Raw genomic sequence first — 14,570 nt, 5'->3', positions numbered from 1 at the left:
ACCTGGGGAAGCTGCAGTCAGGAGTATTTAAGGGCATGAGAGGACCTGGGTGCCATCTCACAGGCAATCCCCGTGGTGATTCTTGGACAAGACCAGTGAAAAAAAAACTGGTGATTTTAATTTGCTCTTGCTTCGACTTTTCAAGTGTGCTGTCAAAGAAATCCTTTTAAATTGCTTCAAATATGTGATGTTACGTATTAAATGTAAGTTTTATGGTCAGTGACCAAATGGACTTAAAAGTAGCTTTATTACTTTCTATGCGGGATAAACCCTAACACACTGATTATAGTTCTTAAGAGCCTCCTTTTGCTTCCATGTCCAAGGTTAATATTTATTAACTAGAGGCCCGTTGCACGAAGATTTGCACAATAGGTTTTCCTTCCCTTGGCTGCCGGCACCGGTTTTCCTCCGGCTCCTAGGACCCAGGCCTTTGGTCCAGCTGCAGCAGAGAAACCAGGCCTCTTCAGTCTTCACTTGTCTTCAGTCTTCGCTCCGTGCCTGCCTATGCAAATTAACCCACGGCACGTCTCGGGGCGGCGTCTGATTTTGCCCACCCCACCTCCCCGGGTCCCCAATTGGGGCCCAGACCCAGCAGGTGGCTTTTGGTGCTGCCCCCCCTCCTCCTCAGGTCCCCGGTGATGCAGGCCCCAGCCCCTCCTTGAGCAGCAGCCAGTGCAGGCAGGAAGTTTTGCTTCCTCTGTCGCCTGGGGCAACCCAAGCCTCCACCTCTGTGGCTGCTGCCATCTTTGTTGTGTTAATTTGCATACTCGCCCTGATCAGCTGGTGGGCATAGCAGAGGTATGGTCAATTTGCATTTTTCCCTTTTATTAGTGTAGAAGAGGCCTGGCACACAAAATTCATGTACAGGTACGGTCCCTAGGTCTGGCATGAGATCAGTGCCAGTGGCCCTGCAGCCGGCCCTGCCCCCCACCTCCACCCACCTCCCGGTTCCTCATTCGCCATTGGGTGATCAGTGCCTGATAGACGGGGGAAGGGACCAAGAGGTGGTCAGTGTTCCTTATAGTGACTGGTCCGGTGGTTGTTCTGGTCATTCTGCCATTAGGGTCAATTTGCATATTACCCTTTTATTATATAGGATATAGGTCTGGTGCATGGGTGGGGGCTGGCTGGCCTGTCCTCAAGGAGGCCCCGTATCGGGGCGGGGGGTCCCCAGTGGGGGACATGGTCAGCCTGGGCAAAGGGCCGCGGGTGATTTGCATGCCAGCCATGCCCCTGGCTTTGTCAGGAAGGACATCTGGAAGACATCCAGTCTATCTGGTCTAATAAGCATATTACCATTTTATTAGTATAGATGTTGACGGTGCTCAGCTTTTTCTTAACATGCTTAAGGTCAGACTTAAATGTCCCTATTTCCACAAAGCCTTTCCTCATTATGTTGTCTTTCCTATAACTGCATTTCATACCCCAAGTTATCCCATCGCACTCCCAGTACCTAAATGACCTCACTTTCCATTTTCACAGGTTTACATTGTCACACAGAGAAATTATCATCTTTTTTTTCATGCTAAAGAAGTTCTAAAGTTCCTAGTATGACAAAATTTAACACAGATTTAGTAATCTTAATATAATTTAGTAATTTATAAATAGAAGTGGAAGTTCCAAATTTAAAACAAATACTCATGTTGACTTTTCTATGTAGATAACAATGCAAATAAGAAAACATTGAAATCAGAAAGATTCTTAGTGATCATGTAATTAGAGACAATGATATTGACAGATGGTGACAAAAGTGGTATCCATCTCTATTGCATTAATATATTTTTCATCCAAATATCTCAGTCTCTCTGAAGTTACTGTCTTTTCTGGATTATATTAAAACTCGCTAATAATAATTCATACCTGTGATGTAACTATTCTGCTTTAGCCTAAAAATCTTCCTCTGATTATAACATTTTTTGTCTTTAATTGGTTATTACTTTAAAATTCTCTACCATCAACTACTGTCTCCTTTACTTCTAACCCACATAAATATATCTACCTTAATTTGGGCCACTATGTGACAATCATAATAACTCAATGTTATAAACAAGTTACCATAATTGGTATGATTAAGAGAAAACTTAGTACTTCCCCAAAATTCAAAGGGATCATTTTTGGAGGGAAAAAAAAAAGTAGTTTTTAGAAAAAGAATAATGAGTGCAACCTCAATAGCTAAAAGCTTTCAAAAAAAAAAAACTCCTTCAAAATGTGAACTTTCTCACCACGTTCTGTCACTGTACCAAAAGGATCTAGGTAAACATGAGAAAAATTTAAAATATTATCCCAAGAACTAAAGGGAGATTAACTAGATTATATAGATATTGTCCCTTAAAACATGAAGATCCTACTATTATTTTAATAGAATGCTTTCTTCTGAGTCAGGAAGAACAAGCAAGTTGAAGGTCTGTGCTCAGACATTTAGAACACGGTGTTTAATAAATGAGACTCTAGGAAGAAGAGCCTGCTAAACGATGGACATAAGGACATAATGTGTAAGTATAAACAGAACACTACAAGCCAACATGAAGCAGGGCAGGGAAAACACCAGGTCAAAATCACAGTGACAGTAGGCAGGCAAGAAAAGCAGGGAACAGTGATGGCTGTTTGTCCCTGGGCTGTATCTTCTTCTACTTAAAATTGACTGGAGTCCTAGCTGGATAGCTCAGTTGGGTAGAGGTCATCCCCATACTGTAAGGTTGTGGGTTTGATACTCAGTCAGGGTACATAAAAGAATCAACCAATGGCCCAGCCAGCATGGCTCAGTGGTTGAGCCTCACAGTTCAATTCTTGTTCAGGGCACATGCCTAGGTTGAGGGCTTGACCCCCAGTGTGGGGCATGCAGGAGGCAGCCGATCAATGGTTCTCTCATCATTGATGTTTCTATCTTTTTCTCTCTCTCCCTTCCTCTCAAATCAATAAAAATATTTATTTTTAAAATAAATCAGCCAATGAATGCATAAATAAATGGAACAACAAATCAGTTTCTCTCTCTCTCTCTTTTACTCTCTCTCTAAATCAATAAATAAAAATAAAAAATATATAAATAAATATAACTGACTTGACACCACCCAGTATATGTGTGCACATTGCCTTTCTTCCTGAAAAAATTAATTCTAATGCCCCAAATTAGCATTATATTAACTCCACAATAAGAAGATAATACTCTCTGTGGGCTTCTTCTAGATCAGTCCAAACTATGAAGAAAAATTTGCAAGTTCCAGTCATCATTTGTCATCTGAGACAAGCTTCCTGCTCCAGAACTTCCTCATGGCATTTTTCACCTCTGCATTCCTCAGTGTGTATATCAAAGGGTTGAGCAAAGGTGTTCCAAATGTATAAAACACAGCTATCATCTTATCCAGGGGGTAAGTGGTCGCAGGGCGGGTGTACGTAAAAATGCAGGGACCAAAGAACAAGATGGCCACGATGATGTGGGAGACGCAGGTGGAGAGGGCTTTTCTCCTCCCTTCAGCACTGTGGTTTCTCAGAGAACGCAAGATGACCACATAGGAGAACATCAGCATGACAAAACTCACTGTGCAAATGGCCCCACTGTTGGACACCAAGAGAAGATTGATCACATAGGTGTCCGCACAAGCAAGTTGCAACAGGGGCTGCAATTCACAAAAATAGTGATCAATTACATTGGGGCCACAGAAAGGTAAACTCAAGGCCAGAAAAACCTGAGCTAAAGAATGCACACAGGACCCCACCCAGGCCACAGCCACCAACACGCCACAGACCCGCTGACTCATGATGGTCATGTAGTGAAGGGGCTTACAGATAGCCACATAGCGGTCAAGGGCCATGAGGATCAGGATGAAGATCTCCAGGCAGCCAAAGAAATGGAATGAAAAGACTTGGACTATGCACTCATTGAAAGAGATAGTAGTATTCTTCAAAAGGGCGTCCACAATCATTCTAGGGGATACGGAGGTAGAGAAGCAGGTATCAGATAAGGACAAATGGAAAAGGAAGAAGTACATTGGACTCTTAAGTGTCTGGCTGGTCTTGATAGTAGTAATAATCAGAAAGTTCGCCAGCAACATCCCCAAATAAAAAAGCAAGAATGTGCCAAACACTATTTTCTTCTTAATAGGATCCTGGGTCAATCCAAGCAGAATGAACTCAGTCACATTATTATTCAGCTGCATGATTTCATGAAAGAGGACAAGGGTGAGTATAAAATATTTTATCTGCAAAAATAATAATGATAAAGGAATTAATTCATGACATAAAGTGTGATTTTATGAAATATCTTAAGAAAAATAAATATTCCTCATCATGGACATTGTAGCAGTGGTTTCTTATTATGTCATCTCAACTCTTTGAGCCTGAGTTTGTAATGACACTTTATAGGGTCCTGTGAGCCCCAAATAAGCTTGTGAATTTTGTACCTTCCTATAGTACCCTTTAAGTACAACTCTCCTGTGGCAGCCTTTGGTGATCATTTTGTGAAAAATGAAATTCTCTCTCCAGTTCTCTAAAGGCTTGCTTTGCAGCTTTTCTTAAATTATTACATACTGTGCTGAAATTCAGTTAGCTTCCTTTTTGGAATAAGAATCTTTGGAAACTACATATTCTCGGGATTATATTCTCCATCATGCCAAACCCAATGCCTTGTGCCATGTAGGTGCTTAGAGTGTCTTTACAATGAACTTTCTCTATTACCTCTTAAAATATCATATCTGATTGTTTTAGTACTATTCTAATTACAAAACACATTCACATCATTAATTTAATGTGGCCTCCTCCTACCTATTATGTATAGTAGACAGATAAACATGCTCCCAACTTATAAATAATTTTTTTAAAAAACCTGAGATCAACTTTAAATAAGTTAGTAAGTCAGCTCCACACCCTGGAGTAGAATTGCCCACACAGCCAAGTAAGACTTGGGGATTTGGACACCCAGAGAAAGGATTACCTTCAGCATCTGACGTGTTTTACATGAATCCTTGGCCTTGAAAGAATGCAGGGAGAGCTTTGACCCTGTTCCTATCTTCCCGACACTGATGCTCGGTTTAGTGCTTGTCTTTGTGGATGACCATACTCACTATTTCCAGAGGTGCGTTAACACCTTTCATCATTGGGTTCTGAAAGGAACTTGTAACAAAAATGGGTAACAGTGATCTGGAGGCAAAACCACACTAGCAAAATAGAACATCTTCTAATAACTTACCTGAACTTTCCAAGCAAGTTTAGCCAACTTTAGAATAGCTAAGTATGTTGAAACCATGACCACGTGTTGGGTTGGAGATAATGGGGAAGAGCTTAAAGGAAATAAGCTGGGGAAAGATGGAGAACAGATGAGGATGGAACACAGAGACTTTCATCCTAAAAGTCTGTTTTATTGCAGAGGCCACAGTGAGGATCAGTATTTTCCTTAAGGACTCTCTCTTAAACTACTCAACCCTCCCTGGCTCAGTTCTACTGCACTTCTATCTTAGGGAGAACCCCTATGCTCATTTTATTTCTATGCAAAATTTACCATTCTCTGTTGGAAAATTAATAGATTGTACCAAAATTCTTTATCCCTCAAATTCCAAGGTTAAAGAATGATAAAGTCTCCCTCCCATGCATATGACACATTACTTTTCACCTTCATTATAGTTTTTAACCTTCACATTGTCCTGGTTTCTCTGAACTTTCCATGAGAAGCAGTTGTTCAGCTTTTCATACTAAATCCCAAATGCACATCAACTGCAAATATGTTCTTATGATACAGTATTAGCAGCATGCAAAGCAGAATAATCCCAGACTGATTTACAATCTTCCATTTAAAGCTGTCACTTGGAGATGGAAGAGGTAGCATTCTCTAGCAGCTATGTCAGGCCCCTACCTCTATTAACAGTTTCTCTAACTTCTAACTAGACATATTCTCCTTTAACTTATAATACCCATAATGAGGAAGTATCTTGCTCAGCTACTGAACATGAAAAGCATTGTAAATTTTTCTGCACTCTGCCATCTCAAGAAACCTTAATAAACCTTAGGCACGGATTTCATTTTTCTCTCCCCACACAATGATGGCTTTTCTCAGACCTAGTGCTCATAAAACATTTATTGAATTCAAAAGGTTGTGTTATATCAAAAACTTATTTTCATTCTACTTATTTACTACATTAACAATAAACTTTTTAAAACATGTTTTTCTTTTCCTGTCTCAGAGAAAGTACGAGCAGTATAAGACATATAGAAATATATTTTCAAATCATGTTGGAGTGTTCTGTAATAATACTCCCCTGACTATAAAGATGTCAGTCATCTGACACTTACCTGTTAGAGTGCTCTAAATCAGTGTCAAGTATGTCCATCCCTCTTGGAAAGCAGGAAGAAGAAACAACAGTGTCTTAGGTGAAAGAGGAAGTGGAACATCAAGAAACTACTCTGCTCCCATTGAGTGCCCTTAGCTGTCCCTCCATGCATTAGGAGACAAAAACTCTTCTTGTTTCTTATCATTTATTTTCACATATAATCCAGGGAAGGCAGTGTGGTGCCTGAAGCCAGAGGTTCAATTCTTACCCAATTTATCTGTATCATATTTGAAGAAAAAATTTAGAACACTAAAATAGACTGGTGTCCTGTGAGAGGAAGACAGTTTCTTTAAAGCAGAAACTTTCCCTTGTGCACTAAATATTATTAAAATATGTGATCTAGAAAGTTAGGTTTGAGGTATATGATTACGCCTCTATTAATAAAATGTATATTTATAATAATGTTTCCATCTATATCTACATACCTATGTTAATTAAAGATGACTTTCAGAGGTTCAGAGAGCCATGGAAACAAAGGATCTTAGAGTAGTACATGATATCATAAAGTTCTTCGTTCCCCAAAGTTTAGCCTGAGTTCAAAAGCCTAGCCAAGTGAAATACGATCTTCTGTTTGGAAAATGATCATGAGATGTATCATCTTTACTCTCTTACTGCTTTGTTAGCCCTCTATATAAATAGATGAACTTCCAGAATCTTGAGCCCCAAGTGGATCTGGTATCTTCCAATGGCAGACCTTGTCTGCAGGTACTTTTGTCTACAAGAAATTACTTAGAAGTGAAGAACTGAAAAAAGACAGCCTAATTAAATGTAAATTTACCTTAACCCTTTATTGTAATTTAATCATCCAATATGAGCATGAGGGGGGAAGGGAGGAAAATAGGTGAGCACAGAGGATTCTTAGGGCAGTGAAACTGCTCTGTATGACACTATAATGATGGATGTGTGTCATTATATACTAGTATTTGTCCAAACCCATAGAATGTATAGCACCAAGAGAGACCTCTAAGGTAAACTATGGACTTGGATGATTATGAGGTGCCAATGTGGGTTCTCTGAGAGTAACTAATGTACCACTCTGATAGGGGACATTGATGATGGGGGAGGCTATTCAGATTGGGGGGCACAGGGTTAATGGAAAATCTCTATACCTCCTGCTCAATTTTGCTGCTCAACCTAAAAATGCTCTAAAACATAGTCTTCGATTTAAAAAATACAATATGATTTATTAGTTGATGTATAGACTTTTACACATATATGCCAAATATTTCTCTAAGGTGTAATTTTGGGGGGTCATAAGCTATATTGAGGTGACGACAATAATGTATTCTTTAGGTCAGCCTTAGTTACAGATGTCTTGGACTCCAGCCCTGCCTTTGGCTCATGAAGCAGGGAAGGGAAAAGTGTATTCCCTGACGTACATGGCAAACTGTAGTCAGCATCACCTTCCAACATAGTCTCTTGGTCTCCGAGGCTGATGCAATGCTTTAATTATGTAGAATGCTTAATGCCAAAACCACTTCCACACTAACAGGCACTTTTGTCTAACCACTCCCCAGTGATAACTTCTAGCAACCAATGGTTCTTGGCAAGAAGCTTTAGCAATAGATATTACCATTTAGCTACTGAAAATGGCTCCTACTAGCAGACACAATTCCCCAACATAGTGAGAGAATTCTCTGAAGACATTACATCAGCCACCTTGAATGGCATCGTTATCTCTAGTACCTTGTCCATCATGAACTGTGGCTGAGGCCTCTTTCCTTTTCTCTCCATCCATGAGTGCATGCCAAAGAACATCTTCCTAAGATCACACTCCTCACCCTTCCACATTCTGAGTATAAGCACAGCACCAACTTCACATTCAAAATCTGTGGGTCCTTTTGAAGTTTCCATGGCACATACAGGTACCTTGTCAATGTATGGACAGTTGTTTCTCAAATTTGAGTATCTTGCAGAGGCTTTTAATAAAAATGTTGTGAAGGTCAGCTTTGACCTTGGTGTTCAGCCAAAATTATTTATCAGCCTAAACTTCAGCATTTAAAAGGCTGAAGAGCCCAATGCCTACATTAGTGTCATTTCTGACCTCTCTGCCTGTCAGGGATATGATGGCATATGTTACAGTCATATCCAATCTGCAACTCCACAGTCCATGTATCCTGTTCTACCAATAAAGTGAATAAAGGATGATTAGGATGGTTAGTGATAAAGGACCACATGTGCTAGAGGACTCTTTCCACCTTTCTTTTTACCTTTAAAATCCCAATAACTTCTTCTCTTTCCTCATTCTCAACCAATCTCTTTCTACTTCACAAAGACACCTTGGAGCAATCAGAAAAGAATTTCTACAAACTTGCATCACATCCTCTGTCCACCCTCCAGCATTTGTGGCCACATATTCAGACTCCCTGCCTGTTGTGGTAGAATCTTGATCCCTATAAGCTAGCTGTTCTGCAACCTAAACGCAACACTCCTCTTGGAAAAGTTGCTATGGAGAGAATTCTCCCTTCTCTGCAGAGGAGAGATGATTTGACTTGAGCACCACCCCATTGGAAGATCAACTACTTTTGCCATTAATATTTCCCCTTCATAGTAAAATATGTTGGAAGAATTTGATATTTTTTCTCATTTATTATACTAGAGGCCCAATGCATGAATTCGTGCACCAGGGGGGTTCCTCAGCCTGGCCTGCGGGATCGGGCCAAAACCAGCTCTCCGACATCCCCTGAGGGGTCCCAGATTGCAAGAGGGTGCAGACCAGGCTGAGGGACCTCACCGGTGCACAATAGGGGCCAGGGAGGGACGCAGAAGGTTGGCTAGCTGGGGAGGGACCGCGGGAGGGCTCCAGGGCGTGTCCAGCCTGTCTTGATCAGCTGGACCCCAGCAGCAAACTAACCTACTGGTCGGAGCATCTACCTCCTGGTGTTCAGTGCACATCACAGCGACTAGTCGACTGTCTGCCCCCTGGTGATCAGTGCACGTAATAGCAAGTGGTTGAGCGGCCTTAGCATATCATTAGCATATTACACTTTGACTGGTTGAACCGATGACCAGGTGATGGGACACTTAGCATATTAGACTTTTATTACATAGGATTATTTTCAATTATGGTTTATATTCAACATTATTTTGTGTTAGTTTTAGGTGCACAGGACAGCGGATAGACATTCATATAGGTTACAAAGTGTTCCCTCCTATAATTCAAGTACCCACCTACCATCACAGGTAGTTACTACACTATTGATCCTCTGGCCATTCAAGATTCCTGTTCTCCAAGTCCATTCTAAACCAATACCAGGCAGGTTTCTCCACCACTCCACCCTAACAAACTTCCTGTGAATATTGCAAATGACCTCTACATTACTGAATCCAATGGCCAGTTCTCAGCCATCATCTTACTAGATCAGCATTAGATTTACATAACATTCTTACTTTCTGGACATTCTTTATTCACTCAGCTTCCAACATACCTTCTCTTGGTTTTCCTCCTATTTCACAGGTCACTCCTTATTCTCCTTTCTTGGTTCAGGTTCTTCTCTCTGACTTGTTAAGATTGTTCTATACCAGTCTCAGTCCTAGGTACTCTTCTTTTCCTCTGTCCGTGCATATTGCCTCAGTAAATGCATCCAATCCCATGACCTTAAATGGCAGAGAACTGCTGAAGACCCACAAATGTATATCTGCATCCCAGACCATGCTCCCTAACTCCAGACTCATATAACTAACTGCCTGTCCAAATATCCACTTTGTTGTCTAATCAGCATATCAAATTCAGAATATATAAAAAACTGAATACCTGCTTAAAACCCCTCAACCTTCACACCACCATGACCACCATGCTCCTTTCCCAGTTCATGGCAATTCCATCCTGTCCATTTCTAAGGCCAAAAGTCCTTTTAAGTCACTCTTCACTTCTTTCTTCACACAATCTGACACTAAATTCTGCTGGTTCTAATTTGAAAATACATCCAGAAGCCAGCATTCCTTGCTATTTTTACCAACACCAAATAGTTTTTACCTAGAGCATTGAAATTAACCTATAACATTCAGCAAAATGTTCCTCTGTGAAAATGCAATGTAAATACTTGTCAGAGAAACATGTAAAGATTTTCTAAGTGGGATATTTTATGCTAAATTCTCACTATACCATCCTTTTCACAAAAGCTCTGCATGTCTCCCACCTCCCTCTCAACTCTGAATCTGTTGAAGGTTTATTAATGCTAAAGTAGGACACTGCTGGGTGACTGCAGTTCTAAGAACTGCTTTGCCTGTCAGATTTTTGAGCTATTACACTTGCTTCCAGGAATTCCAATTCCTGCAGAATATTATAAGCAATATTTAAACTATTTAAAATGACAAAAGCTGAGTTAGTGCCGAAAATGAGAAGTAGCAGAAATTAGAATCCTATATAATAAAAGGCTAATATGTAAATAGACTGAACGGCGGAACAACTGGAACAACCGAACAACCGGTCACTATGATGTGCGCTGACCACCAGGGGGCGTGCATGGAACATGGCAGGCGCCGGCCACAGCACGATGGTGGAGCAGGTGAGCAGTGGCTCCAGACAAAGGTGGGGCACCGGTCACTGTCATCAGGGTGAGCCTCTGGTGATTACTGAAAATTCTTTGCTCCCGCGCACCGTGGTCCCCCCTCCCCCGGCTCTCACACCTGCTGCCAGCACCAGCCCCACTCACACCCACTGCCAGCACCAGAGCCGCCGCTCACACCCACTGCTGGCACCCAGCGCCAGTCCTGATAGCTGGGCGCCATCAGCGGGTGCAAACTGCGGCTGCTGGCCACGATCTCCCCTGAGGGCTCCTCCACTTCCCTCTGCTCCTAAGGGGCAATCAGGGCAGCAGTCACCACTTGCACCCATTGATGACACAAGTCCCACTAGCATCCGCTGCTGGCACCAGCCCCAATCGTTCCGTGCCATCAGCAGGTGCAAGCGGGGCTGGCACCATCAGCATGTGGGAGTGGCAGCAGTAGGCAGAGAGGGGGCTGGGAGTGCAGAGGATGGACCAAGACCCACCCCTGTGCCCACCACACCCTCACAGCCCACAGTTCCTTTCAAGGTGCACAAATTCATGCACTGGGCCCCTAGTAAGAATATAAGATTCCTAACTTCTTTTCATCATCTAACAGTCATGTCCTGCCTAGGAGGCTTTGAAATTTTCTCTGTTCACAAGGTAAGGTTAAAATGTAAAAACCTTTGTCCATCAATGTGTCTTTTTTTATTTCTACTTTTATTTTTATCTTTATTGCTGAAAATATTACAGATGTCTCCCTTTTTCCCCTATTGACCCCACTCCACCACATTCCCACCCCCCCCCCATGAAATGTGTCTTTTATATGAGTAGAAACAAATGTTTCTCAAATGAGAACATACAATCCCTTTCTAAATAAAAATAATCTTGAAGTCCAGCATCAACACAAATTATTTATGAATTAACATTTCTTATGTAACAGGCTCTCAAAGCTAAATTTTTGACTAAATACAATAGCTGTGAAGTTACAAAGTATGTCCAAATCATGTGTGCCTCTCTCCAAACCAAAGGAAATGATCAACATAAGTATCCTACAAAGGATATAAACCAGGTCAGAGTGTAAAGTGGGAGAGTGGTTTTGAGAATAGCTTAGGGGAAATCACCCCAAAGCGTGTGCGTGTGTGTGTGTGTGTGTGTGTGTGTGTGTGTGTGTGTGTGATGGAGGGGGATTTCAGAGTGCTATTCTGAGAACCTAGCATGTTCCTCCATATTGCTAGCCCAAGGGACTGAAACTTTAGGCAGGAAGAGAGACTGGCTGACTTACAGGTGGATTCAGGTGAGGGTGACTAGTGGATATCAGCCTACATCAGCAGTGTTTCTACATTAATAGCATTCCTAGGGCAGAGATACATGATCCTTTCCCTGTGGAATGCTATAGAGGAGTCATAGGAGGTCTTCTAGGAACCAGCCCAATAGGGCCACTTGAAATTCCAAGTACAGTATTTTGAAGATAACCACTGGCTTTCTAAGAACTAAGCAAGAAGTCAACAGAAATCATAACAGACATTTTCCTCCTATGTCAATGGTACTAGGATTAAAAGACCTACAAAAGGTCCCCAAAAGGAAGGGGAATAAAAAGCTTTCAACATTTGCCAGGCAGCCCAGTAACAGTAAGACACTTGTTAAGATACCTGGTCAAGTAAGACCTTAATATCCCCTGACTGCTTCTCCCACCTTCTCTAATTGATCCCATATCTAAAATCTAAGGGAATCTGGGCTCTATATTACCTAATAATGAGAAGAAAATTTCTGAAGCTTTCTGAGTTTTCACTTAGGCACAGATAAATATTTCCTTACACCATAATAAATTTGAGGGAATAATGAGAGATAAAAATTAAAGTTTTATTTTGAGTATGTCTTGGTTACTCAAGAACCAATTGCACTTAAATATAATATTCATACAAACAGATTCAAATGCTTTCAAAACAGAACTGTAAGACCTAAAATTAGGAAAACTGTTCACTCGGAAGAAGTATGAAATTAAATTGCCACTTGTGAATATGGTATTGAGAGCTCTGACAAATGTCCCATCTGGGACTCAAATTTTTATTCTGCCACCGCTTGTCTAAACCAGGACTATTGGGAAACTTTGGTGAACATAACATTATGTCCTCAATTGATGGAAATGCTTTACAGACTTGTGAGTTCATTGTGTTCCTTTCTCATTAGCCCATATGACTAAAAATAATACTTTCTGGTGCCAATTTGATGGTAATTATAAACTTGAGTGCTGAAATGGCATGGCAGTACTTGATTAGGAGGTAGAGGTGGAGGTGGTAGTGGTGGTGGTGTGTGTGAATTATGCATATAGATTATGTTCTCCTCAAAAATGAAAACACACATTTTATTTTTATTCCAATTAATTTTATATCTTTTTTAATATATATTTATTGATTTCAGAGAGGAAGGAAGAGGGAGAGAGAGATAGAAACATCAATGGTGAGAGAAAATCATTGATGATAGAGAATCATTGATCGGCTGCCTCCTGCACACCCCCTACTAGGATTGAGCCTGCAACCTGGGCATGTGCTCTTGACCGGTATTGAACCCGGGACCCTTCAGTTGGCAGGCTGGTGCTTTATCCACTGAGCCAAACTGACTAGGGTGAAAATACGCATTTGAAAACATTCTTATATAAAAGACCAGAGTTAAGAAATAGTAGACCTCAGGGGGATAAAATGGACACATATGTAATACCCTTTGTAATACTTTAAGCAATAAAAAAATTAAAAAAAAAAAAAAAAAAAAAAAAAAAAGAAATAGTAGACCTGACTTTTGATCCCAGATCCTTCCAAAAAATCTGATTTTTCAGTTTTGAGATAGAAGAAGAAAAAAGCTTCATTCCTGTCTTTCCTGGTACCCAAATAAACTTAATAACCCAGGAAAATCAATGATAGAGGAATATCTTGAGATTTCATTTTTCCTTCAAATGTTCACATACTCAAAAAATGATGCTCAAGAAGGAAGATAAAGCTCCTTCTCTCCCATCTGAACAAAATCTCCACTTTCCTTTCTTCTTTTCTCTCTCTTCATCATGCATTGCTCTCTGTCCTCCCTTCCCCGCTGTACCCTTCCTCTGCATATTCCTGCTGCCAAACTCTCTTACTGTCTCTTTCTCTCCTTTGTGAAGAGCAGTGTGAAGACCCCAAAGAGCAACTGACTGGCTAGTATTGCCTATCTCATCCAAATATAACATTCCTCCCTTGCTCACCACTCACAAAATTAATTTTGAGAGATTTTCCAGGGACATTCTAGGTTCTCACTGATGTTTCTAGCTTTCATTGGAGTTAGAGGGTTCACCAAAGTAGATACCCCCAGGGAAGTAGGCTCAGGCACAGATTTCCAGAGCAGCATTTTCTCAGACATGTTCTCTAATCTTCAGGTTGTCAAGACAGAAATCTTGACTCTGCAAGTGTCCAGACATTCATTAGAACAATAATGAAACCTATAAAAAAAATGGTGCATACACACAGAGACTTACTATGTCATTAGTCAGTACTTTTCTTTCTGAAGAAAAATTTGTATACCAAACCAAATTACCTACTGAGTATGGTCAGATGTTGATAGAATTCAAGTAAGGATCAGCATAGATTGTTCAAAATAATTATGGGCTATAAGTAGTAATCATATTCTAATGCAATTTTCTCAGATTTCTTAATTGTTTATTTCCCAACAAGAATATTTTGCCTTTCCTATCCATGAAACAAAACTAAGCTGTTAAGGCAGTAAACATTAGAATCCCCAT

At 40.7% G+C, this 14,570-nt stretch overlaps 2 protein-coding genes across 2 annotated transcripts in view; both read right to left on the bottom strand.

Moving 5' to 3' along the window:
* Positions 1–14,570, bottom strand: part of LOC308524758 (olfactory receptor 4A5-like) — a gene marked incomplete at both ends in the record, with an annotated part of 363,276 nt that overhangs the window by 311,998 nt on the left and 36,708 nt on the right. The gene's annotated exons all lie outside the window — the stretch shown is intronic.
* Positions 3,225–4,154, bottom strand: LOC308525230 (olfactory receptor 4C16-like; the record flags this gene model as incomplete). The annotated part of the gene is made up of 1 exon (XM_081100019.1): positions 3,225–4,154. The coding sequence occupies one exon, from the start codon at positions 4,152–4,154 to the stop codon at positions 3,225–3,227; it is 930 nt and encodes a 309-aa protein (XP_080956145.1).

Source organism: Myotis nattereri, assembly GCF_964212035.1.
Source record: "Myotis nattereri genome assembly, chromosome: 9".
Classification (NCBI taxonomy): domain Eukaryota; kingdom Metazoa; phylum Chordata; class Mammalia; order Chiroptera; family Vespertilionidae; genus Myotis; species Myotis nattereri.
Note: the sequence above shows the minus strand (reverse complement) of the source record. Positions and strands in the feature narration are given on the sequence as shown.